This window comes from Plectropomus leopardus, chromosome 2, assembly GCF_008729295.1.
Source record: "Plectropomus leopardus isolate mb chromosome 2, YSFRI_Pleo_2.0, whole genome shotgun sequence".
Classification (NCBI taxonomy): Eukaryota; Metazoa; Chordata; class Actinopteri; order Perciformes; family Serranidae; genus Plectropomus; species Plectropomus leopardus.
Window position 1 is genome coordinate 23,396,018 of NC_056464.1, and position 26,636 is coordinate 23,422,653.

Sequence of the window (26,636 nt, forward strand, 5' to 3'; positions counted from 1 at the left end):
GAATCTAATACTTGATTTAGGATCAAATTAAAGTTCCTTAATATTTCAGGAACTAGATTACAGCTCTATCATCTCAATATGGACGCAACAACAGAAACCTTCTGCGACTAAACAAACCCTCTCTCCTTGGTCCTGTTAGCAGACACAGTCACGCTGTTTGGACCTCATATGTGAATTGCCTACGGTCAACCAAACACAACACATCCATATGTAATCAAGGACAACAACATCCTAGCAAACAAAGTGTGTGACTGTACAAAGTGACAGGAAGTGCTAACAAAAAAACAACAGAAAAACATTATAGAGGAGCATGACGGAGCAAAAACAGTCAGGGAAGCTTCAGTGACTTCCTTCTCATCAGATAGAGACAACAAAGCCTCGCCGCCCCATCAACTTCTTCTTCCCTTTTTTATTTTTATCATGGCATGAATTAGATTTTTTTTTCAAACAGGGAGAGGAGGGGGTGAATAGGGTGGCCCTGACTTTTCCCGTGCTGATCCAGGGTTGACATTTTCATTTAATGCTAACAACCTTCATCAATAATGCTGAAGTTGTCTCCCTCCTAACACACTCGCTCATTCTTTCTCCTTCTGCAGCCTGCCTGGGTTAAAAATAGCTCTCCCCTCTCTCTTTCTCTGCTTCTCCGTTTACATAAGCACACAGAGGGGGGAGGGGAGCACTTCCGGTCTGGCCACCCAGCCCAGCATCTGATCCATAACACTGGGGCTGCTGGGTGTGGGAGAGAGGAGAGAGGAGGAGAGAGGAGAGGAGGAGAGAGGAGAGGAGAGGAGAGGAGAGGAGAGGAGAGGAAAGGTCCCGCAATGCAGGGAAGCCCTCTCTTTCTATTTCAAAGTGTCTCTTTTTCAATCCCTCTGTGTCTCCGTTAGCTCCCAGCTCTCTCTGTCCACAGTCACTCTTCTTACCAGGAAGCCTGTCATGATCATTGTACCTCTACAGCAGAGATACTCACTCTGATTTGTTTGGGGGCCACTTTTGCAAAATTACAGGAGGCCAGGGGCCAGTTGCAGCAGCCCTATGTGTGTTTCTTTGATTTTAGGACATTTACAGAATTTTTGCACCTTTCTAGATTCTAGCATGTTTCTCTGATTTTTGGACATTTCTTGGATTTTAGGGCTTTTTCAGATTTTAAGGATGTTTCTTGGATTTTAGGACATTTCTAAGATTTTAGGAATTTTTTCAGACTTTAGGACGATTCTGACGTTTCTCAGATTTAAGGGCGTTTCTAAGATTCCCAATGGGAATGGGACTTATATGTTGGTTAGCAGGTTCACTGAAGAGTGATTTTCCCGCTGAACTTCTCAGATGATTTCAATTTATTCCACCAAAAAATAAAATACTGGTGAAAACTCCAAAACAAGAAAACAAATTTGTGTGGCAGAGCTTTTTCCACCCCTCATTAATCACCTCACAACTGTCCAGTTTTATCTCGTAACCCTTCAGAGGGGCCTGACCCCTAGGTTGGGAACCACTGGAATAAACTTTCTACCTTTACATAAAGTAGATAAAACAAGCTCCACCTCAACCAGCTATAACACTTGAATGTTACATAGAAATTGATCAGTATCAAAGGGATTCTTTTCTGAATGCTAAGTATCTCTACTTTTGATTCTTTATAAAGTTTGTTGTTAATATTCATGTATTCTCAGTTAATTTTACTTTAAGGAATATTCTTTCTACCACTGCATAAAGTTACATGAACAAAAAAACAAAACAAAAAAAACCCAGCTATCTCAAATAAGTTGATGCACTAGCACATACAGTATTCAGTCACTGTCATCAACCAAAGACACACACACACACAGACACACAGACACACACACACACACTTCCAGGTCAGAGTAAGACTGCTAACTAGACTGCAATAAAATAAAAAATTCTGTTTATTTGCTAACACAAAATAGTGCAACTTTGCAACTGTGGATGGCATAGCAGGACGATCCGCACTCAAACACCAAAAATCAAACACTGTCCAACAATAAATACAAACAACCCATCTATAACAACAATGACAAATGATTGTACAGATCAGATTTGATGAATGACTAAAACACTGACTGGCAAAAGAAATCAGAAATCTTTTTCAACTCTTTTTTAACTGTTAAGGGCCACACATTACATGTCAGATCATTACGGTTTTAAAAAAATGCACTCCTGTTCGATTAAAAAATAAATAAATAAATAAAAACAATCTTCATAAAAATGCTATCAAGGAGGACATCTAGGATCCAATTGGGCTCATCCTTGTAATCTGTGATATATGTTTTGTTGTTATTATGAATGGAGACGCTGAGATGATTATAGTTAATGCTTGCTGGTAGCTGATCTGGCATTACCTCAGCTAGCCTAATGACGAATGTCTCTCCTCCTTTGAAGTGAATGAACCCCCCATAGCTGTCTATTCATTTTCACAGAATATTCACTTTCCTACAATGGTGCTTGAATTTCTAGTCCAGACCTTGGAATCTGTCAGGTCCACCAAACTGACTGATTTGTCTGGCATTGTGACATGAATCAGCAGTTTCTTGGTTGAAATTTAAAAAAAAAAACAAAAACAGGCCAATCAGCACCACAAGCAGAAGTAATGCCGTTGACAAGTGTTGTCAAACATTGCTTTCTTAAATGAGCATGTCTCTTCATTATCACCTGGCATCATATTTTGATTTTATTTTGCTGCTCTCCACTTGTAAAACCGGGGCGAAACAGGTATGTTGACATGGCTATGCATCAGTTTGGATTTAAGTTAGATTTAGGTGGATATGAAGCCTCTATTGACTGGTTTAGGAAAATCAAATTTCCCTCCCCTATGGACAGGGTCCAAATTTAACACCCACCAAGCGCCAAATGTGGGTAGATTTTTCATTTAGCAAGTAAATCTTAGAATTCCATCTGCCACACTGGTGGGTAAATGTCTGCACCAAAACAGTCGGGTATTAAACTATGCTGTAAGTCTGCCGCGTATTGGTGTTGTTTAGGGGTGCACGGCTCTGCTGCTCCTAAATTACTCCATTATTCTCTATGCTGTAACGCACTGCACACAAGTTGGAACAGACACTCTGTGTAGGTAGAGCAGCATTCATTGTCACCCCATGAACCTTGAACACTCTGCACCCCCAGTAGTCACACACGATGACCAAACTCCCCAGAGTGACAGTAAATACATATGTGTGAACTACCGAGTCGCAGAGAGAAAAAGAAAACATGTCTCTTGTCTACCTTCACTTAGAAATATAGGTATGTTTGATTGCAAGTGTATGTGTGGTGGTGTAACTAAGGGAAAGAGGAATACAATTAAAAAAAGACTTACTACTGTGCGCAGTCAATGAGTTGATATTCATTGGACCTTTCCCAGCAGGCCCGCACACCCTCGTCCTGCCAGAGGATCTTTGCATGGTCATAAAACTCCTGGAAAGAGAAAGAGGGGTCTGGATCAACGGCATGCCACAACTAGAAATAACTGCGAGTCAGGCTCTCTTTCCCTGAAAGAAGGATATGATATCACAAAAAAAGAGCTAAAGGAAGAATGTGTGCATGAGTAAATAATAATCTTATTTCTTATCTTTAATATTATTCTGGGTTTTCCAGGCAGAAAAGAAGAAGAGCTTTTACAGTGAAGACCCACTGAACACAACACAAAGTTCACCCTCCATCCCTGTCCTCAAAAGTGACAGATTCACATAAATATGAAGCGCTTGGCAAAGTGTATGTAAATTGTTCAAGAGCAGGTTGCTTATTTACACAATGTTTACTGATGAACAAGCAACTTGACTTAAGTGGCGAGCGAGAAGACGCAAATCTTTCTAATCCTTTGAAACCTAAAGAAAATTGTTTGATTTCTTTCAAAACATGGGAGAATGAAATGTACAACTTAATAACACATGGCCAAAAACACAACAAGAACTTAGATACAAAAACTCCCTTTAAGTAAAAAACCAAAACACACAGAACAACACAGAAAGAAAATGATCCAAACAAAATAAAAAAAACCTATCTAAATCTTTATAAAATAAATCTATTTTTTCTGTGAGCTCATTTAAAATATATTTTTATAATGATTTTAAGTGTATATTTCTGAAATTTTTTCCTTTGTCTTTGATTATTTTCTAATAATTCTCCCTCTAATTTTTAGGCCATTTTCATCATCACTTTTTACTAATTTCTTAAAATGCCTTTTCCCAATGTTTTTAACATAAATCAAACTGATTTGCTCAGGCTTCAAAGGGTTAAATGGCTGTGACAGCTGAATTCAGCACTAGTGATGTTGAACCAAATTTTAATGGGTTCATTTCTTTTACGATACAGTGGGTAGTAACTCATTACATTTATTCTGTTACATGTACTTTAGCATTTTTTAAAATAAATTTTACTTCTAAGGGTAGCAGAATGCATTTTACTCTTACTAGAGTGCATGTGCGATAAATAAAATGTATTTCTACTGTTACTTCAAGCGAAACGCTTCTCTTTTACTGAAAGATTTAGATTTAAATAATTTTTATATTCAGCTGAGCTCACACGCATGCTCGCAACTCTCCGACTGACAGCGATAAGCTAGCCTTCCGAAAGCACCACAGATGAGACAGCTGTTCGTGTTTACGACACTGAGACACACACGAGCTGCAGACTGTGTACAAGCCTCTCCTGCAAGGGTTCTGGGTTCAACGGGTGCAGCTGCAACATCGTGGCCACCAGAGCTGATCGTGGTAACCTAAAACAATGCTTGTTATTCCACCAGATGCACTCAAGTGTCCCAGAAGCAACACTCTGCTTTGCCAGTGACACGAGATTTTGTTTTTTTTGTTTTTGGAGATTAAGCAGCGCTAAACAACACACTTTTTGTCATCTTTGCATGATGTGACGACTGATTTAACTGTAAGCTGTCAAAGTTAATTGATGTAACCTAGAAAAAAAAAAATAAATTTTATTATTTACCCTTAGAAACCTGAGTAAACTGGTTTAATTTCTTTCAGTAGTATGGGGAAAAGGTAATAAGCAACTTAAGAGATGGACCAAAAATTTGCATGATATTTCTAAAAAGATACAAGAAGTATGAAAAATGTATTATTATAGCCTATAATTAGAACTTGACGTTTTCCCTTGTGTTTTGAGAATTTTCTAAATTTCAACTTTTTTCTTTTTTTTTTTTCTGAAGAAATCAAACAAATTTGGTCAGGTTTCAAAGGTTTAAATGCTGTGAAAAGCATCTGAAAAAAGCACAGGAAAATGTATGTTGATCCAGGTTTTAAAGGGTTAAATGTCTTAGAATCTCACAATTGTAAAAAACAAAAAAAAAAACACCCATAATTCTGACTTAGTTAAGGACCTGTTTAAATGTAATACCTTCATGTAGTAAATTGCATCTAATGAAGTTACTCACTATTCCAATGTGTGTTTTTTTTTTGGGGGGGGGGGGGGTTGTTTTTCACAAGATTTCTTGTTTTACTCTTATTCAAGTATTTATTGAGAGACAATATTTAAGCAAAGTCTTAATAGTACTTGAGTATCATTTTGTCGACGAAAATAAATCAGCAACTATTTGTTAATAAACTGAATAATCATTTTAGTCAATTGTTATGCAAAAATGCCAAACAACTTCTGGTTCCAGTGTCTGAAATGTCAAGATTTGATGCCTTTATTTGTCTTACGTGACAGTAAACTGAAAATCTTTGGCTTATGTTTTGTTGGTCAGAGAAAAAAAACTCATAGAGTACATCACCTTGGGCTGTGAGAATTTAAAACACGAGTTTTTCACTATTTTCTGATATTTCATGGAGAAAATATTTATCACGAAAACAATGAACTGGTGAATCAATATGGAAAATATTAATTCGTTACAGCATTAAAGAGAGCAAAAGACATGAGGACAGAAACAATGGCTCATAATGAGACATGAATTATTCTAAATGCATAAAACAACACAACTGGTGGATGATAATATAGGAAAAAGTTGGTGCTGGTTGGTATCTTTGGATTATTTTTGTGTCCTTGGCATGAGACAGTATTTCCCGTCCAAGTCTCGATGGGTGAAAACGTTTAAGGACAGATAGAGGGAGGCTGCGATACTCTCTGGCTTAGTTTGGATTTGAAGGCCGGCTCAGAGAGGAGCAGCAGATGAGCGGGCTCTGACAGAGGCAGGAAACAGAACAGTTCACCGAGTTCATGAAGAAACGGAGAGCTTTGTACGGACACAAGGCTTGGCTGTCACTACACAGGGGCCTATCTCTTCACCACGATCTGCAGTGGGTCACATACAACACGGTCAAGCACAAATAAGCCATTATGAGCCAAAGACTTTTACTGTACACCCTTAAAATTACTTGATGTAGCTGAGAGGAGGCAGGTTTTGCAGTGACCACCATGTTACTAATGGATACATAGGACAAGGTCGTTTAAAACTAGCAAGATTGTCTGTCAGTTATCTTTTCTTACAACAAAATGATTATCACTGATACTATTAAACACCTTAATTTGCACCCTAAAAATGGAGTAAAAACAAGGGGTAAACTGAGTATTATGGCATTTATGTTCTCTTTGTTTTCCCTTTCTGTCATTTAATTTTTTACTTTTAAGTCATATTTTAGTTAAACTACAAAGTCTCAAAAGGGGCCATTCGGACAAATGTTTCTGGTTTAATTTACAGACTAAAAAAAAAATTATCCTGAAAAAAACAAACTTAAAAGTTTTACATATGCGACCCTTGAAATCTGAGCAAATCAGTGTAATCTCTTTAAAATTAGCAAGGAATAATTTAAGTTACAAGAAAATGACCTGAAAATTAGCACACAAAAAAGAAAAAAATTGTCAAATAAAAAAAAAGTAAAAATGCTATAAGTGTAAACGTAATTAAATAATTATTTTCTATAAATTATTTTCCAATATTTCTCTTTCTCTCTTGTGTCTTTTTTAAAAATTAATTTTAGTTCATTTTCTTGCCAGCTTTTCCTGATTTCTTTCAACTTTTTGGCTATGTTTTCAAATTCAATAAAACTAATTTGTTCAGACTTCAAAGGTCAAAACACTTGTGAAAGCCGTCCACACGTAGCACAAGTAACTGATGTCAATCTAGGTTTCAAAGGCTTCATATAGCAGCAAGAAACTATTTGCTATGAAAAGATATATTGGAGTAATGGGCTCCAGAGCAGAAAATAAAGTGTGTTGTAATCCGAGCTTCTCTGTTCTTTGTTTTGCAGCCGTGCCTACATATTAGTGCATGTGAGTCTGTCCCTTTGTGCCCTACTTGCCCTCTTATTGCCTTATCGTTCTTATCGTATTGCTGCCCGCAATTCGCTGCGGAAGCATAATGCCCCTCCTCTGGTTTCTCCTTCACGTTAACATCATTAGCCCAGTCAACACTGTGGATGTTGTTAGCGTTGTTAGCTTTATTAGCACCATTAGTGTGACGTCAGAGGTGAGAGCCGTGTGGAGACAATCCCAGCCCAGACTCTGAAAGTTTTGTATAGCTGCTAAAAAGGAAAATGACTTCATTCTGTGAAAAATGTTATATTTAGAGGTAGGGCTGAAACTAACACTTACGATCATTATCTATTAACACTTTGAAAGCTAGATCGACTCAGTCTTTTTGTGCTGTGTCCAGATGTCAATAACCAACTTGAAAAGAACTGTCCCACAAATTGCAAGAAATGAGAAAAAGGTGAAAATTACCTAGAAATAAGTTTTTAAAGAGAGAGATTATTAGAAAATTGTCAAAGTAATAGGGAAATGTCCAGAAAACTATAATTCTAATTTTACAATGTAAGATATATAAAAATATAAATATTCCCTTTTATTTTCAGATCTTTCATTAGGACATTTTCTTGTTTGTTTCTTTTACTTTTTCATTTTCAGGTAAGTTTCTTGGCTCATTTTGGGGACATGCTCTTTGACTTCACCACACATTTCTGAAAGAATCAAGCCAATTTCAATTTTTGAATAGTTAATCAGACAGCATCTTGGGATTTACAGCTCTAGTAATATGTAACCAAAAAAGGTTTACATACAAAAGTGAATTCAGGTGATCAGCTAATGAACACAGTAGTTAACTGTCAAATAAAAAAAGTCCAGATGAGCTGTGAACTTTGATTTGAGAGAAACTAAATATATATCAGGGACAAAGAGAACTACAGCAAACAAATAACTTAAACCTATAAGTGAAGGCCTAGAATTTTCCCTTTTCTTACAAGAGCATGTAACCATGAACTTGCTTATGATTTTCACTTTTGTTTATCTTATCAAAAAAATAAATAATTGAACCACTAGTTTCATAATCTATTCACAGACAAACAGACATAACTAGGGAAATGTCAGAGGTCAACTTCAGGCTTTTCCATCAGTTTGTCTTTGAAGTGTTTTTCTTTGAGTTTATATACAGGGCGTCATGTAAAATTAAGAGAGTTTGAAAAAGGAAACATCTTCTCGTAGTGGCAGTACAGCTCTGAGAAGAGTTTAAGAATAGGACTGACCCGAGTGTGTAGACCTACTTTGAGATCCTGTCTGAAAACAGACAGACACTCACGCTAAAGATTTATATCATTAACTTTGAATTTAACTGCATTTATACAATTAGGCTGAAGAACGAGTATTCTCAGTTACCTACCAGGTGACATATCAGAGGTTTTTTATTGCATGTAGGGATTCATCTGTTAAAATGTTAAATATTGTAATACTTTTAATGACATTTCTAATATTTTTGGGGCAAATGTCACCCATAGTAACTGTTTCAGATGTGGGACATTCATTTAAAGCTATATTCAAGACTATACTACAACATGAAGTGGGTTCAGTGTCTCTGTTTATACAGCATTGACTTCATGTCTGTCCGTTCATGTCTGTTGTTGCGTTTAATGAGGTCTCTGCTTTTTCCAAAGCAGGATTGGATTTTCTCCAAATCAAGAATTTTTAAAAACAGAGTTTGTCATATGTTGTGTAAGAACTGAAAAGCCATGGAAGGCAAATTTGTGATTTTGAGCTATTTACAGTAAATAAAACTGACTTGACATGGTACTGTACTGGGAGAAAGGAGGCTCAGGAAAGGTGGGCATGGCAGCAATCGGTCTGAGCAAATAACTTCAGTAACATTTTTTTTCGTGCATGAGGGGCGTGATCCATTTTATTATTTTTGGAGGGTTTTTTTTTAAATGAATAATAACAACGAGGATTACTGATTAGAAACGAAGCTCAAAAGGAAATCAAGATTAAATCCAGGCCTTGTGGGCTTATTTTCTCTCCCTCTCTTCCTCCTCTGCTGAAGGCAGAGTCAACCAGTCCAACTGGTTTCCAGTAGGCCCTAAGGCCAGGCGAGGGGGAGCGGGCTGAGAGGAGGAGGCAGCTGGAGGAGAGGTTGAGCCTATAAAATAGTTTTCTACTGTCTTCTATTTCCTGAACAACCACCAATTCACTTCAATGAGAGGAATCCAAAGCCAAAAGTCTTGCTTCTGGGAACTGACGCTTCATTAAACGCTGCTTCAGGTAACCAGCGATCACTGGGCTGAAATCTCTTTTCAAAAAAAATTAACAACTGTAACCCTCCACACTCCCTACATGAAAAAAACTGAGCATCAGATCAAAGTGTGAGTGCTGCTTCTTGTGGAAGTCTAGCAACTGACTAACAGCCTGAGGGAAGGGTCAGCTTCAGATAAGCCCGCATAATAAATTTGCCACGAAGTAACAGAGACAATATCAGGAGACTTCCTTTTGCTTACACACAAATACACTCACTCTTCACTGGAAACTCAGCTGCTAAAAACAAATCCACACGATGGAAACAGTTTAAAAAACCGAAGCTACTGTGCTGGAAAAACATGGGGAGGACACAATGTTCTTTTTCCTCTATAGGTAACCAATTCCCTTTTAAAAACCACTGTAATGCTATTGAACTAATAGCTATTTCATTCTAATATGAAGCTTTAAAGCTAATTAATTAATATTTTTTCAGATTGACAAAATCACATCTATTCTCTATATTTTTGTTCCGTTGATTGATTACCCTTTAAAACCTTCGCAAATTGACCTGATTTCTTTCAAAAACATGAGAAAAAAGCAATTAGCAAATTCAGGAGGAATTACCCAAAAATTAGCAAGAAATTAGGAGAAAAAAATTTACCTACAACTAAGTTTAAAACGAAAAAGGTGAAAAAACGAAGGTAAAAAAGAAATTACCTGAAAAAAATTGCTCACTGCCCCTTTCCCTATGTTTTTCAAAGAATTCAAACCAATTTTCCTGAAGGTTTAAAGGTTTAAATACTTGTGAAAGGGGTCTGAACACAGCACAGGAAAAGTAGTATCGACCCAGGTTTCAAAGAGTTAAGACTACTCCTTAAATTCGTGAAACATTTAAAACTGCAAACACCCTTCTTTTAGACCATTATGATAAAATCAAGAAATCCAGATGTACCTGACTTTATGCACATTTCCCAGTAAATCAAACATGTTATCTTTGAAAACCCTTTGATCTTGATTAGGATTTATAATAATCAACAGTTTGATTTATCGGGGTTTTGGACGATATTTTCATCTATTAACAGAAATATAACAAAAATGTTATTTTATTTTTTGAACTGAGCTGCAACTAATGATCATTTTTCATTATCAATTAATCTGCTGATTTTTTTCACAATTCACTGGTTCATAACAACTTTCAACAGCACACAACATGATGCATGCAAATGACTTGTTATGTTCAACCAGCAAACCTCAAAATAAAACATTTTCAATGACTGTGTTTAAATGCACAAATATTCATTTTTCTCCCATATTCCAAAAAACACAATATTCCTAATAAGCTGTTTACTTATGAAAATAAATATTCCACTAACATTCCTGTTTACATGCAGCTATGGATATTCCGACTGACATGTCAAACATGTTGTTTGTCATGTCCAAATATAGATAAGCAGAACATCTGGAGTCACTTGTCATTTTGCTTCTTTGCATCAAAATAGGAATTTTTCATACAAAAGTTTCTTGCGGGTGGCGGACCAGTGGGACCGTCCAAACACAGCCTCCCTCTTTCAGTCCCTCGCAAGGTTGGTGTTGCGATATTTGCATATATTGAACAACCTGTTGATATCCAAGTCTTTCATGGTGATTAAGGGTAATATGTTTCTTCTTCCCAACAGAAATGTGGGCTTTTCTTTTGGGCACGCATATCTACCCCACAGCTTAACACAATTTTAGCAAATTGGCTTTGTTTAAAATGCACAGAACTGACTATAAGATGCCGTGCGTCCAATTTGTGTTAAAAATCAAAGTTGAGACTCATGTTCTGAATGCACTGTATACATGTCCAAAGAATGCTGTTAAAACCTGAATAATACCAGCAAGTCGTAATCACAAAATGCTAAATAAAAAATTCTGAATATTGTCATATTTGGATTAACAGTGGAACAGCAAGCATGTAAATGTAGCCGATGATACAAAGAAGACAAAAGCAGCAAATCTCCACATTTAAGAAGCTGGAAACTGGGACGTTTTAGCTTTTTTTGCTTGAAAATGACTCAATAAATCATCACAAATTATTTATTTCTGTCAATCAATTAATCAGTTATTCGACTGATTTTTTCGGCTCAATTGAAAAGTTTCGTCACAATAGGTTATGGTCTTATTACCATGTTTGACTGTGCAGTTAGTCTCTAAGAGGCAGCCGGGCACAGACTGCAGCTCAGGGGGGAATCACTGTGTTTCTGGAGGACAGGTCCCTCTAGACACATTTAGGGTTATTACAGACAATCAGTGTTAATAGTGTGGTGTGGATCTCTCAGGTGAGAGGCTCATTCAATTGACAGCCTCCCCAGCGGAAACACACCTGCTAATTACTGAATCACTGCACAAACATACCGGGCGGACTCATAAAGCCGCTGTGGGAGGTACCTCTCTCACCTACAGCACACCTTGCAAGGCGACCTGTTAGGCAGGCTAGATGTGATACTTGATGAGGTTTCATATCAGATATAATTAGCTGTTGAGACCAATTTCACTACAAAACATCTCGAAATAACCAAAAAAAAAACTAAAGCTGATGCGCAGTTTCGGCTAGATATCTTGCAAGGAAATGAGTACAGAGACAAACCAGGCTGTGATTAGAATTTGCAATGATTATTGTTGGTACTACGATTAGTATACCATTATTGTAATAATTAATTCATCCATCAGTTATTTTCATGAATGAATCGTATGGTCTATTAACCCTTTGAGACTTAAGCAAACTGGCTTGTTTTCTTTCAAAAACATGAGAAGGCAATGACCCAAAAATTAGCAAATTAAATGGTAAAAAAAAAAAAAGAAATAATATAACAGAGTAATAGATTACTTGAAAAATAAAATCCAAAAAAAGAAGAAAAATACAAACAGGGAAATAACCTGGGGTAAAAAGAGCTTAAAAATTATATTTAATAATATTCTAATAACATAATTCTAAATATGTTATTAAGATAATTTTAAGCATAGTTTTCTGGATTTTTGCCCGCTACACTTTTCAAAATTTTTTTTGTAAATCTACTAAATCTTGCATTTGCTCAACATTTCTTGCCAAGTTGTTCATTACCTTTTTTTCGTATGTTCTTAAAGAATTTAAACCAATTTGTTTAGGGGTCAAAGGTTTAAATACTTGTGAAAGGTGTCCGAATGCAGCACAATAAGAGTTATGTCTGTTAAGGTTTCAAGGGGTTAAACATCAAAAAACGTTATGCAAATGAAGATGCATATCAAATTTTGCAAGAACTCTCATTTGCATTTCAAAATGTCTTTGTTTGTTCGACCAGCAATCTAAAAACCAAAACACATTCAGTTAAATGTCATAAATGGAACCAGAGGAGTTTGGGCATTCTTGTTTTAAAACTACACAACTTAAATAATCTGTTCATTATCACACCAGACTCACGATGACATTAAACTAATATCGCCAGCACAGCAGCCACCCCAGCCACAGTCTGTTTACCCTGCTGCCATCTGGGAAAAGATAGAGAAGTATCTGCTGCCGAACCACCAGACTACGGAGCAGCTTCTTTCCCCAAGCTGTGAGACTCCTTAAACTCCTCCTTCCACGTCAAAAAGATGTAGCAGGATTTAGGTTCAACTTTAATTTCATTTCTTCTTAAACCATGTTTAAGAAAAATGACAAATAAATCTACCATGTACCTTTTATGTTGTATTAGTATAAAATGGGACTTCTAGTTGAAAGAAGGAAACGATCTGGTGCAGAAGTCAAAGAGTCAATAGGTCCTGCGGAGTTAACGTGAAACTTACGAAGGAAACTCAAAGTCCTTCTGGTGGTTTACTTGGTTCAGGACATAATCGATTCGGCATTGGTTTGCAGGACAGGCTAACTGGCATGGCGGTGTGAGCGTAGTCATGGCAGACACAATCGTCTAGATGGAGGAAACACAAGAAGAAAACAGTTACAGCTAGAACAGTTAAAGTACTGCTAGATTAATGCCAACCCCTTTTTAGTTTACATCCAATCCAATTAAAATGTATTTATAGAGCACATTCAAAAACAATGGCAAAAACTATTTAAAAAAAAGGGAAAAAAACAGATGACAAAATGAAAACAAAAATTTAACAAAAAAATATTTATATCTTAAATCTCCCTTTTACCAACACAATATTGAGAGCTTCATTTCAATGTGCTACATGTTCATATTGAAGTTTATTATTCAACATTCAACAACAAAGCATTTGGAAAATTGGTTGATAATTAAAGTTATTTTATTGGCAAACATCAGTAATAATTGATGATGGCAGTGAAGCTAAAAGACAGCACTGTGGGGCTTCAGGTTTTAATCTTTTTCTCTTGATGCAGTTTTGTTACGTACTTTTCAAGCCCTGAAATTGAGCAAATCTCTTGTCATTGCTTCCGATACAGAAAGAAAAGTGCTAAAAAAATATTAAAAATGTGTCAAAGGATCAATTTCTTACCTCTATAGCTTCTTTAATGTTGTTTTTAATATCGTGAATTTTCTGTTTTTTCTCCCTGTGAAGAACAAAGAATGTTTCATGTTATTTTCTTTTCCACAAAAGCATACATTACAAACAAAAGGTAAACACTGAATACAGCCCATCACTCTGTTTAAATGCGAACAAAAACTTAACTATTTGGAAAAAAAGAAGAAGGGTTAAAAAATAAATAAATAAAACAACAACAACAACAAAATATGTAAATTGTTGATAATAAAAAGGTTAAAAACTAATAAATAAAACAACAACAACAACAAAATATATAAATTGTTGATAATAATTCTTATAATTATTTTGAATATTGTTTTCAGGCCATTTTCCCAGTTTTACTATTATTAACTTCTAATAATCTCTCTCTCTCCTTTTAAACTAATTTTCAGGTCATTTTCTTGTCAACTTTTCATTATTTCAAGCAATTTGCGGGACATCTCTTGCTAAGTTTCCATTGCATTTTTCATCATGTTTTCAAAAGAAATCAAATTAATTTACCCTGTTTATAGTGTTTAAATGCACGTGAAAGGCTCCTGAACACAGCACAAGGAAACTGATGTCATTCCAGGTTTCAAAGGGTTAATTAGATGAAAATATATCATTTTTATTTCAGAATATGGATAAAAATATGGATAAATCTAAAATATTAATGGGATTAAATAAATGTTTTGTTTCTCCTGTTTTAATGCTGGTTTAAAATTTTTTGTATTAACTTTTCTTTGTCAAAAACACTGATGTACTCAGATGGTTTTTTGTGACCAAATGAAATACCTGATACCAAGAGCAGCACAAAGTGTCTTCATTTTGAGTGGTGCGTGAAGGACCACACAGACTGTTACTGAATATCTTATGGTGTTTTTAGGTCCCATATTAACTATAACCCACCATGAGCACAAAGACAGATCCAAAGTATGAGCAAATAGAACGATATGCTCCATATTTAGTCCATTTTTTGTTAAAAAGACAAACACACCCAGCATGGCACTCAAGTTTATGCAATCTGTGGTCTTCACTGATACCAGTAGGAAAGGTCTAACGTCACATGGCTCTTTCACAAACCAGACAAAAGAGATCTGATACTGAAATTCCTGAAAAGAGACGAACTTAGAGCTGCTTACAGAATCAGGTATGGTCTTCTCAATGACCCATGGCAAAGTATGTCAGTATATCAGAGTAACACTAAGCATAAAACATACCCGTATGTTATGTTACTGTGCAGTATATTGACATTAGTGCAGCCTATAATACTCACATTGAGGAGAAAGATTTAAAATTAAAAGCATGGATCCATTGTTTTCTGCTTTGACAATTTGAAACCTAGAGCAACATCAGTTTTCTTGTGCTGCATTCTGACGCCTTTCACATGCATATAACCTTTGAAACCTGAGCAAATTGGTATGACTTCTTTAAAAACCTAGCGTAAAAGGGAATGAGCAACTTGGCAAGAGATGTCCCACAAACTGCAAAAAAAAAAGAAAATTTTAAAGACAGAAAGAAAGAGAAAAGAGAGAAAGAGAAAATTCTAAATTATAATAACTAATATTAACATATTGTTAGATCAAATTGTTAGAAGATAATAACAGAATAATAAATTAAAATAATAATGAATAACTTTAAAAATAGGGGAAATGTCCAGAAAGCTATATTTATCATTATTATATTAATTATTATTATTCACTTTCAATCTATACATTTATTTATTATTTTGGATTTGGCGTTTATATATATATATATATGCTATTTTTAGACATGTAATAAATTATATTGTTTTTCTGAGAAAAGAATCAGCAGATTTATCAATAATGGGCATAATCATTAATAATCATAATCATGCTCACAATAAATAGATATGCTCTTCGAGAATAGAGGAGGGCCTTTACCCCTTGGATCCCAGATCAACATCAGTTTCTTCTGTAAAGTTCAGATGTCTTTCACAAGCTTTTAAAATCTGAGCAAATGTTTTTGAAACCTGAGCAAATTGGTTTGATTTCTTTTGAAAACATGGCTAAAAAGGCAACAAGTAACATGGCAAGAGAGTTGAATTGGAAAAGCTGACAAGGAAAAGAAAAAAGAAATGAACTAAAAATTAGTTCTTTTTAAAAAAAGATAAATGCAAGAGCAAGGGACAGAGGACAGCAAAAAGTTATTGCTAGAAAATAACTATTTTATTAAATTATATAGTTAAAGTTAATTACATTTACATTTTTAGCACTTTTTTCAAACTTTCAAACTTTTTTTTACTATTTTCTTTTCTTTTTGGGTGTGCTAATTTTCAGGTAATTTTCTTATAACTTTTACTAATCCCTTGTTAATTTTGGGTAATTTCTTGTGAAGCTCTCATTAGAGATTGAGCCAATTTGGTCAGGTTTCAAGGGGTTAATTCTCTGGGTCTTTTTTTTTGTATTTTTGTAGTGTATTACTGATGGATAAACTCTGAAAAGATTTCACACTCATGGAAACCAGTGACTTAAAATGTTTACATGACTAAAAAGAAAAAAAGTCTAAGAGAAATATCACCAATCTGATCATTTCCTCAAAAGGGAGGAGATGTTTCAACTATGTAAGACTCGGCTCTTCGTTCTTTTATTTCACTCAGTGCGACCGCAGTACGACAAAAAGAGAAAAACTACATTCCTCGCATATCCACAACAAAATAAAACAGAGGAAATAGAACCTCTCACTCTCCCCACTCCTATATGACTGTGTCACTCCCCATCTTCCTCTCCTCATCCTTCTCATCCTCCCAGCACCTTGCACTGACTGACGCTGCCCCGCACCCCCCGAGGGGAAACCCAGCGAGGTGAACTCCTCCAGGCCCCAAAAGAGAGCGACAAAGCCCCTGGAGCTAAAACACGAGTGGAGAGTTACAGCTGGCTGTGGTTTGTCATTACACCAGAGCGTCTGGGTCTGTGAGGAGCATCTGTTCGACATGACCCAAAAATAAGCACATGATGATGCTTCTACCCTAAAACCCCTTTCTAGGAAACAGATTGATTAAGAATAGAAAAAAGTGACTATTGTTTCCATTGCATCAATTTGAGGATTGAGTTTTAGGACATTCACGAGACAGGGTGGCCCAAAAACACCCAGGGCAATGTTTCCATGAAAACCTGAAACAGATAAAGCATTCTTCTAGTGTTAAGCAAACTTTGAGTATTTACTCCAAAACATTCCAAAAAATATGCTCAAAACATGTGACTTCCCCGTGGATGTTTTTTTTTTTTAACCCTTTGAAAACTAGAACAATGTCTGTTTTCTTGGGCTGTGTTCAGATGCCTTTCACATGCATGTAAACCTTTAAAACCTCAGCAAATTGGTTTGATTTATTTTGAAAACATGGCTACAAGGGCAATGAGCAACCTGTCCTCACAAATTAGGTGAGAAAATGACCCAAACAGAGAGAAGGAGCAAAAGAGATATAATTAGAAGATGATACCAAAAAAAGTAAAAATGTCAAGAAAACGATATAATCTTTATTATTACAATTATTATTAACAATTTTGATTTATTCATTAATTTATATTTACCTTTTTTTAGTTAATTTCAGGTAATTTTCTTGCAACTCATAACTTAAATTTTTTCCTTGTTTTTGAAAGAAATTCAGCCAAAGGGTTAAACAAAAACAACAGTCTATCTCTCTGTGCCAAAGAAATGGAAAAAAAATATCTGTGCACTAGCCAGGCAGTCAGTGTAGGTCAACATACTGATTTAGGATATTTTAAGGCCAAATTTTTAGATGAATGAATATTTTGTCTTTTAAAACTTTTTTAAGGATCTGCAGGAACTCTGTGTTGTTAACTGTAAAGTCAAGCCTTCGTTATTGTAGGATTACTACATAGCTGACATTGATGTCAAAATATTGTAATTGAAAAAAAAAACCTGTAGCACATCATGAAAAAAGCGTGGAGTGCTCCATCGAGCCCTGCCACAATCTTTCAGCTAAAAACAAAAACCCTTACATGTCAAAAAAATCAATAATGTGCATTTTAATTTTTATGCAACAAGAATGGTATGATTTTTTATACTTGGTAATTGGAAGTACTATATTAATATTAGAGCTGGCTATATGCATTTGTTGTTAAGGATAAGTTAAATATATTATAAAGATTAGAATACAATATTGTTATTTTCTTTATTGATTATCTGTGGATTATTTTCTACATTGATAACTTAATTATTAAGTCCATAAAATTTCATCAAAAAGAGCTGAAGACATTTAGTTCACAGTGGCATCAACTGAAAAAAAATTACATAAACACACTGAAAATAGCTAACCTTCAATTTTGAGAAGATGAAACCTGGGAATATTTGACTTTGCTTTGCTTGAGAAATGACTCAAATAATTATTTGAGTATCAAAACAGTTTCCCACTGACAAACCAACAAATTGTTTCAGCTTTTAAGTAATTTAGCTTTCTCTGTTATGTACAGTATGCAGTATTATATCTCTTTAAAGTCATGCTGTTTGCTGATGCTGTTTCTCGCGCCAGTCTTTTTCCCCAAAACATCATCAAGGTATTTGGTCAACAAATATTTTCATATCTGATCGTGCCAGTTTCACCCAATCACTCCTTATCAGTGTATCGCCCACATTCTGTAAAAAAACACCCCACCAGAACTGTCTGTCGTGGTTTAGCGATGAAATGTGCTGCATTAAGAACAAAGGTAACAGAATAAAACATGGAGGGAAACCAACACTTACTCTGCGTTGAAGCCATTAACGTGCAATATTCGCATCTGTTTGACTATCGTGCTTTTCCCTGATTCACCGGCCCCTGAAAGAAAAAAAAAAAGAGGACAGAAAATGAATGTTTATTAAAAGTTGAACAAAACTCCTTCAAAGGGCACTGACAAAAACATCCAGAAAGGGGATCCATCTGAAACAAGTGGACAATGGTTTAAAGCTTCTGTCACTGGATACTAAATCTGTTTGGTGAGTGTTTAGGCACTCTGGAGTCTCAGTAGAAGTAACTCTTTTAATTTTTTTCATACGATCATAAAATGCAACGCAACCTTTTTAGCTTGTAACCCCTTACAAAAGTACAGAGTCTAGTTGGAGCCCTTTTCAATGATCTATTATTTAACTTAGCATAGACAAAAACGAAAGCAAACTTTAAAAATTAAAACGACATTGGCCAACTACAGCAATAAAATGCTACTTGTGCATTGTTGCGTTAACCCTTTGACACCTGGATCAATATCAGTTTTCTTACGCTGCATTCGGACGCCTTTTACTAGCAACCTCTGAAACCTGAGAGGTTTGATTTCTCACACAAGCACAGGAAAAACACAATGCACAACTCTGCAAGAAATGTCCCACAAATTGCAAGAAATTAATAAAAGGTGACAAGTAAATTACTTCAAAATCAGTTTGAAAAAGAGGGGGAAATTATTTTTAAAAATTAAAAAAAAAAAATAAGGGGAAAATGTCCAGAAACTTCTATTTATAAGTATAACAACTTAATATGTAAAAAATATATAATAAAACACTTTTTAGGTTATTTTCTTGTTTGTTTTTGACATCTTGTCGTTTCATCGCTTATTCTAAGCTTTTCGGGGGTTTTTAACTAATTTTTTGCTAATTTTTGGACCATGTCTCTTAAGTTGCTTGTTGCCTTCTTCCCATGCTTTCAAAAGAAATAAAACAAATTTGCTCAGGTTTCAAAGGGTTAAGTACATTTTGCTGATAATACATCTGTGCTTTTACTTGACCTTTAATTTTATCTTATTGTATTGGTGCTTTTACTGAAGTAAAGGATCTGACTACTTCTTCCACCAATGGTTCCAGATGTGAGAGGGACCCTCAGCATCAGAGATGAGGGCAGGAAGAACTGTTACAGCTGGTAGGGGTCGAGGGTTTTTTGTTGTCTTTGAGCAGAGGTGAGATGTCATTAAGCCCTGATTTTAAGAATAAAGGCCAGTGGTGTCATACTTCAAAGTAATAATATTTTGTGACAGTACATAAATATTTTTTGGGAGTATGTGTACTTGACTTAGATTGTTATATTTCTGCCAACTTTCACTTTGACTCCACTAAATTCCAAAATAAAATCTGTACTTTTACTCGACTACATTTAGTATTTTAGTTTCTTACTGCAAAATAGGTAAGGAGGTGAGGAAGGGAGGAGGAGACGGACGGACGAAAGAAGGAACAGGAGGGAAAGAAAAATTCCTTTAAGTAGTAAAAAATACCTTTTTCATCAAGTGTAATGTACGCTCCATTTTTAAGGTGGTGTATGTTGCAAAGAAATAAACTTCATAATTCTCACCACTGGCTTTTTTATTATCAGCATGTACTTGTACAAAACTTAAGTGCATTTAATATAATCAAATTACTTTTGACACTTCAGTAAAGTAAATATCAGGTACACTGTAAAATTGATTGTTGATTTTACTTAAAAAAAATATCTAGGAAACCGATTGCCTTGAATAAAGTAATTAAATATAACTATTAGTCCTAATTCATGTTTACTTAAAATTTAGTCATATGTACTTGATTTTGTGAAGTTGTTGCAACTTAAAATGACAAATTTAATCGAATCAATCTTTCTAAGTTTTTGCAACTTCAGTAAACCAAGGATGCTGTGTTATATATCTGTATTCTGCCAGCTGCAAACTCAGTCAATCATATTTGTATTTTCTTAAACATGTTAACAAAACAGAACTCGCAGATCTCCTATCTTCATTATTGGAAAAAAATCCTCTTTGTCATGATTATGTTTAGTCAGACTAACTTGGTTTTCTGAAGCTGCTAACAAGACAATTCCTCATGTCATTTTTATGTTGTAACACAGCTAAATTTTGAGTGAACTTAACAATTAGATATTAAGTCAACACAAATTAAGATCAATAGTTATATTAACTTTCCTTTTCAAGGTAATCCATTTCCAAGATTATTTTAAGTTAGATCAAGTTGTCAGATTTCACAGTGTATTATGACTTTTACTCAAGTAATATTCTAAAAGGTGACCTTAACTTCTTTCAAAGTCATTTGCTGGTTAACATATCTGTACTTTTACTCAAGTATAGCCCTCAGGCACTTCATCCACTGCGGATCAAGGCAATGTCGTTCTCCATAAGACTGGCATGATAAATGGTCACTTCACAGTGTTAAAGGAGAAAGGTCCTATATGTGTCCTTGCAAATGGAAAATGAAAGAAACCAGGCCATGACATCTCCTTCCTTGGACACAAGAAGGTACGCTACAGTAGCCTGCTATTTAGAGCCTGAGAGTAGGTGCACAAATCTCGTATCAATTTCAGATTAGAATGAACAGGACACTCTTTCAAGGGAAGCTTGTAATCCTAATGGTAATCCTAATTTACTGTCTCCGTAGTACTCTGACAGGTTCAGCAGGATACTAGCCCTGGCATCTAAGTTCAGACTGTGTCATGACATGGAGGCCTGGACAATGAAGCCAGAAATAGCTTCATCATATCAAAAATGGAAGTTTTTTTTACAAGAATATCCACTTCCCTAATAGATGATGTGTGGAAGATTATAAAAGGTGAGTGTGGAGTGTATAGGCCAACATAACTCAAGGTGAATCTACAAAAACACACATTTTGCCGTGTGCTATTCTGTAAAAAAAAACGCCTATTGGTGGCCTCCAAGCCTCTGCATGCTGCCTTCACGCACATCTGTCTGTCCGTCCACCGTCTCATGTGTTCTGTAATCATGCTCTATAATGACCCATGAATGCAGCGGACAGACCGGTTCTCAAACGTCCTGTGACAAGAAGACTGTAAAACCTGGTTGTGTAGTGACATCATGTCAGTGCATCATACATTGATGCTTCAAAGTAGGGTTGGGCAGTGTAGAGAAAATCAAATATCACATTTTATTTTAATCAAATACCTTAATATCAATATTGCAACAATATTGTAGTGTTGACTGTTGGTGCTTTCATTAAATATTTACTCTGAGATTTTTGAAAAATAATCATCAGTAATGTGGATATAATGCCAAAGTGGGTAAAGACTTTAATTTGTTGATTATTTTCTCGATTAATCAATCAGTTTTTTGGTAAAAATAAGTGTCAGAAAATGTGTCATTTGACATTCTCAAATGTCTTCTTTTATCCAGACTGAAAGATAATCAGTTTACTGTCACAGACGAGTAGAGAAAGTGGAACATATTCACATTTAAGAAGCTGTAATCAGATTTTTGCTCTTTAAAAAATGACTCAAACTGATTAACTAATTATTAAATTAGTTGGCAATTAACTGAAAAGTTGACAACTAATTGATTAATTGTTGCAGCCCTGGTAAAGTCAAATAATAGAACAGCTAGAACAATCTTGTTAATTTCAAAAAAAATAACAGCACGTTAGTGCAACGCAGTCTTCAAAACCAGGAAAAGATAACACTCATGATGCTACAACTTCTAACATCGAAGACGATATCTAGTCTCATTGATATAATATTGATATACTATCCAGCCTTTCTTCAAATCTGAGTGCGATCTGGAAAAAAAAACTAACTATTACAGAAGAAAATACACATTGGTGGGTGCAACATGTCAGCAGAAATAGGCCTGAAGTGAACACACAGACATATCAATGATGAATTTCACAAAACCTACCTAACAGTAGTAGCCGGTGAGTCGCCCGGTATATCTGTTTGTCTTTTTGGAGCTGCTTCTCTATCTTTTTGTTGGCTTCCCTCTGTGCCTTCTCCTCATTTCGTTGGTCTTCAGTCTTACTATTGCCAAGACAGCCCATCTTCCCAAAAACCCAGAGATAGGTTCAGGGGGGAGGCAGGGTGGGTGGTTGGTTGGGTGGGTAGGTAGGTAGGTAGGTGGGTCCAGGGAGGGAGGAAGGAGGGAGGTTGTTGATCAGGAGAAAAATCAATCAATCCTTAAATTCCTAGACTGGCCCAACAGAGGAACACCTGGCTCAAAATGGGTGACATTTATGTTGCCAGATGAAACAAGATGTTGGGTAGTAGACGGCGGGGCTCCACCAGGCTTTGGCACGGATGGATATTTACTAGCGATTTATCACCTAGAGATCACTCAAAAAAAAGGAGCAGAGCAACGATGCCGCCCTCTCAGACGATTCTTGTGTTTTTCACTGTAAATCCGCAATGAAGTCATCAACATTGATAAGAGAGAGTGAAATTTCCAGCCTTGCAATGGACACGAATGTCTCCTTAAAGGTGGTTATAGTTGTAACACTGCTGTCTTCAGCTATATTTTTTAATTTTCTTAGCAAATGTCTCCTCCGGAGCCCATCTTCGGCAGATACCTCACACTGCCATTCATTTCCCCTCACAGCCCTATTTTTCGACCCTCGTTTCAATATATATCTTAGGTTATGATTTAGTTTGCAATCCAGCTACCCAAAGCACATCAGAGGGCGGATGAAAAAAAAAATAAAAAATAAATATTTCCTCTTAAAATGACGGCATGTGAATCATCAGGCTACACCGGGGCTTCTTTCTCTATCACAACCGTCTTTCAAATCCGTCACATTATACACCGTTTTTTGGGGAGGGGAGGTGGGCTGTCGTCGTTGAACCTTATCAATAATATCCTGTTTTTAGCCAAAATTATTTCCTCTCCCCGTCAACAGATGCTTCTTCGGAGGGTTTGACCAGACCCAAAAAAGGCCCCTTCTCCGTCCTTTTTCTCTCCGTAACGTTAATTTGTATTTCTCCTCACATCGGAAAGCTCCTCCGCGCGAGCAAAGGCGGATTTTGGCAGTTGGATGTCCTTGAATATAACGCGATATCCAGGTGATATTGGCGGAAAATCCTCCGTTATTTTCCCGTTTGGCGCAGGTACAGCCCGCTGTCAAGTCTCTCAGCTTTTTGTATTCCCTTTGAATCCGTGTGGTAGATTATGGTTACATGTGCATGATACATGAACATACCGCGGTGTTTTCAATCACTGGTCCAACGGCGAGACGTTTATTTTCACCGCCCGACAGGCCGCGGCTGCTCCGGTGAACCGGTCGGGGAGACGAGAGTCGTTTCTTTGCGGCGTTACTCTGAATTATTTTTGCCCCCTTTTTTCTCTGAGAATTGTACATTGAGACAGATAGCGTTGAAGAGGTGGGGTGGGGCAAACGGCTCTCACGGAACCCTGGGAACAGAGAACGGCGGTCAAGCTCCGCGTGACGAGAATTCAAACTTCCGCTCGGAACTTTCACAATAAAGCCTTCATGGATATATACGCAACATTTTGTTTGGGGGGAAAAAACTAAAAGATCCCAAGTGTACAAAAGTAAATGAATTTTGGGAAGAGGTAAAAGCCGTATTACAGGAGATTTTATCAATAGAGTTAGATATGGAACCTAAACTATTTCTTCTGGGCTTATATCCTATAGGTTTGAACATAGATAGCTGTCAAAAGCTCTTCATAAATATAGGAATATTACAAGCTAAGAGAGTGATAGCTCTGTCGTGGAAGAAGATCGGCAAACCTAACATTGGGCAGTGGTTCAAAGAAATGTCTTTATGTTTACCATTGGAAAAAATTACGTATACTTTAAAAGATAAGCAAGAAATATTTCAGAAAGTGTGGGGGGGCTATATTTGGTATATAAAGAACAAAGATTTGTCTAACTTGCTGAGCGAAACTGGGACAACATAACTACTCCCTGTACAGGACCACAATCATGAGCTGCACTCTGACTTTATTTTTCTTTATTCTTTATTTCTTCTTTCACCTCATGGACTCAATTACTGATTTTGAATGTACCTAATGTCTGTTTATCTGTTTGTTTACCGTTAAATATGTGTGTGTAACCTTGATATATCTGCACAAAACTTCAACAAATATATTGTTTAAAAAAAAAAAAAAAAAAGATCCCAAGTGCCCACTTCATTTGGTAGGCTAAAACTACAGCCTACAATCTAATACAATCCAGTGCAAATTCAATACTCTCAGCACTATCAGACTCCCCAGGTCCCCCAGCTCTTCTGGTTGTGGCCTTTTAAAAGTCCCAAAAGTCACAACCAAAACGCATGATGAGGCATCTATTTATTACTATGGTCCATGTTTGTGGAACAGCCTGCCTGAAGACCTGAGGGCAGGAGAGGGGGCTTAATATTTTTAAAAGAAAACTCAAGACTGTTATTGACTGTTTATTTACACATTTTAGTCTGTTTTACTAGATGCTTTATTATTTTATTATTTTTAACATTTTCATCTATTATATGTTTTGTTATTGTTTTATTTTATCATTATATTATTGTTATTATTATTTGCATTTAATCAATTATTAAGAGTATTTATTTATGTATTTACTTGGCTTGAAATTAATATCATGTTTATTTATTTTTTTATCTTTTATCCATTGGTGTCATCCTGCCTCTGGTGTTTCCTCACTTATTGTAGCTTTTCCTCAGTTCCCGGTTTTAATGAGTACACTTATTAAATCTCTCTCTTACTCTTAAGTTATTACATTGAGGTTGTAGTTTATATGCATCAAAGGATGAAGTACCTGAATGCCGTACTTGAGTAAAAGTACAGATATGTTACCAGAAATTGACTTTGGTAGAAGTGGTCCTAGTTGTCAGTCAGATTTGCAAAAAAAAAAAAAAGCATGGCGAGGCATCTTTTTATTACTTTGGTCCACATTTGTGGAACAGCCTGCCTGAAGACCTGAGGGCTACAGAGGGGGTTGATATTTTTTAAAAGCAAACTCAAGACCTACCTTTTTAGCTTGTCTTTTAATTGAACTTTATCTATTGACTATTTATTTATGTATTTTTGTTTTACAGTTTTACTACTTCCTATATCATTTTATCATTTTTAACATATCTATTTATTATTTTACTTTGAGCTGTTATCCTTTCATTTAGGCTACCTCCTATTTACAGTTTGAGTATTTATTTATTTATTTTTCGTATTGTTGCTATTATCATTTCATTTAGTCATCTATTTATTAGTGTATTTATTTATTTATTTACTTACTAGTTAATTTTATCTATCCTGCTTCTGGTGTTTCTGTTTTTATGGTAGCACTTCCACTGTTCCTGTTTTTGATGAGTACTTTAATGAGTACTGAGATTTTGGTTTTATTGGATGTAGTAGCATTGCTTTGTTATATTACATCACTGGTTAAAGGAAGTGTTGTGCCGGAATTAATTATTTTGAGAAGTGCTTATATATTTTTTCTCCTTTCTCTGCAGAATATTAGAAACACCTATCAACACAATGCTATTAACTATGACCCAAAGTCACACACAATTGACTTTACATATTTCTGAAAATGTCAACAAAAACCGAGCATTGAAAACTTGGTTAAGGTAGAATTTATGGCAGAGCTGCTCTACTGAATTGCATTAGACTGTACTGGTGTACTAAAAACAGTGGCTACAATTTTTATTTGATAATTCATTCCTGCCATAATGATCCCAAGACGTTTCCAGATGCCAGAAGAGATGTTGTGGGTCTGCCCCGTGGCCGCCTTGGACATGACTGGAAAACTTCTATTGGTTTGTACTGGTTATATTGGGTTATTTTTTTAACCTCACGCTAACATTGAACCTCATACTGATTATATTGTCTCATTCTTTCACCATCTAGTGTTATTTAAAATCTTTTCTTACATATTTGTTACATTTGTTTCAGTTTTAATTATCTATATGTTAGATTCATTCTAGGCATCTAAGAATTTCACAACACATTTTAATGTGTCTGATTGCAGCCTATGTGACAATAAAACTGAAC

At 35.7% G+C, this 26,636-nt stretch overlaps 1 protein-coding gene across 1 annotated transcript in view; it reads right to left on the minus strand.

Annotated features, from left to right (window-relative positions):
- LOC121957044 (guanine nucleotide-binding protein G(s) subunit alpha-like) overlaps positions 1-24,023 on the minus strand; it is a 44,948-nt gene extending 20,925 nt beyond the window's left edge. The window contains exons 1-5 of the mRNA XM_042505551.1: positions 22,539-24,023; positions 18,658-18,730; positions 13,927-13,981; positions 13,254-13,376; positions 3,326-3,423 (exon numbers count right to left, since the gene is read on the minus strand). Of these exons, the coding sequence (XP_042361485.1) occupies positions 3,326-3,423; positions 13,254-13,376; positions 13,927-13,981; positions 18,658-18,730; positions 22,539-22,677 (488 nt within the window). The 5' untranslated portion in view covers positions 22,678-24,023. The remainder of the gene's footprint in view (positions 1-3,325; positions 3,424-13,253; positions 13,377-13,926; positions 13,982-18,657; positions 18,731-22,538) is intronic.
- Between the last annotated feature and the right edge of the window lie 2,613 nt (positions 24,024-26,636).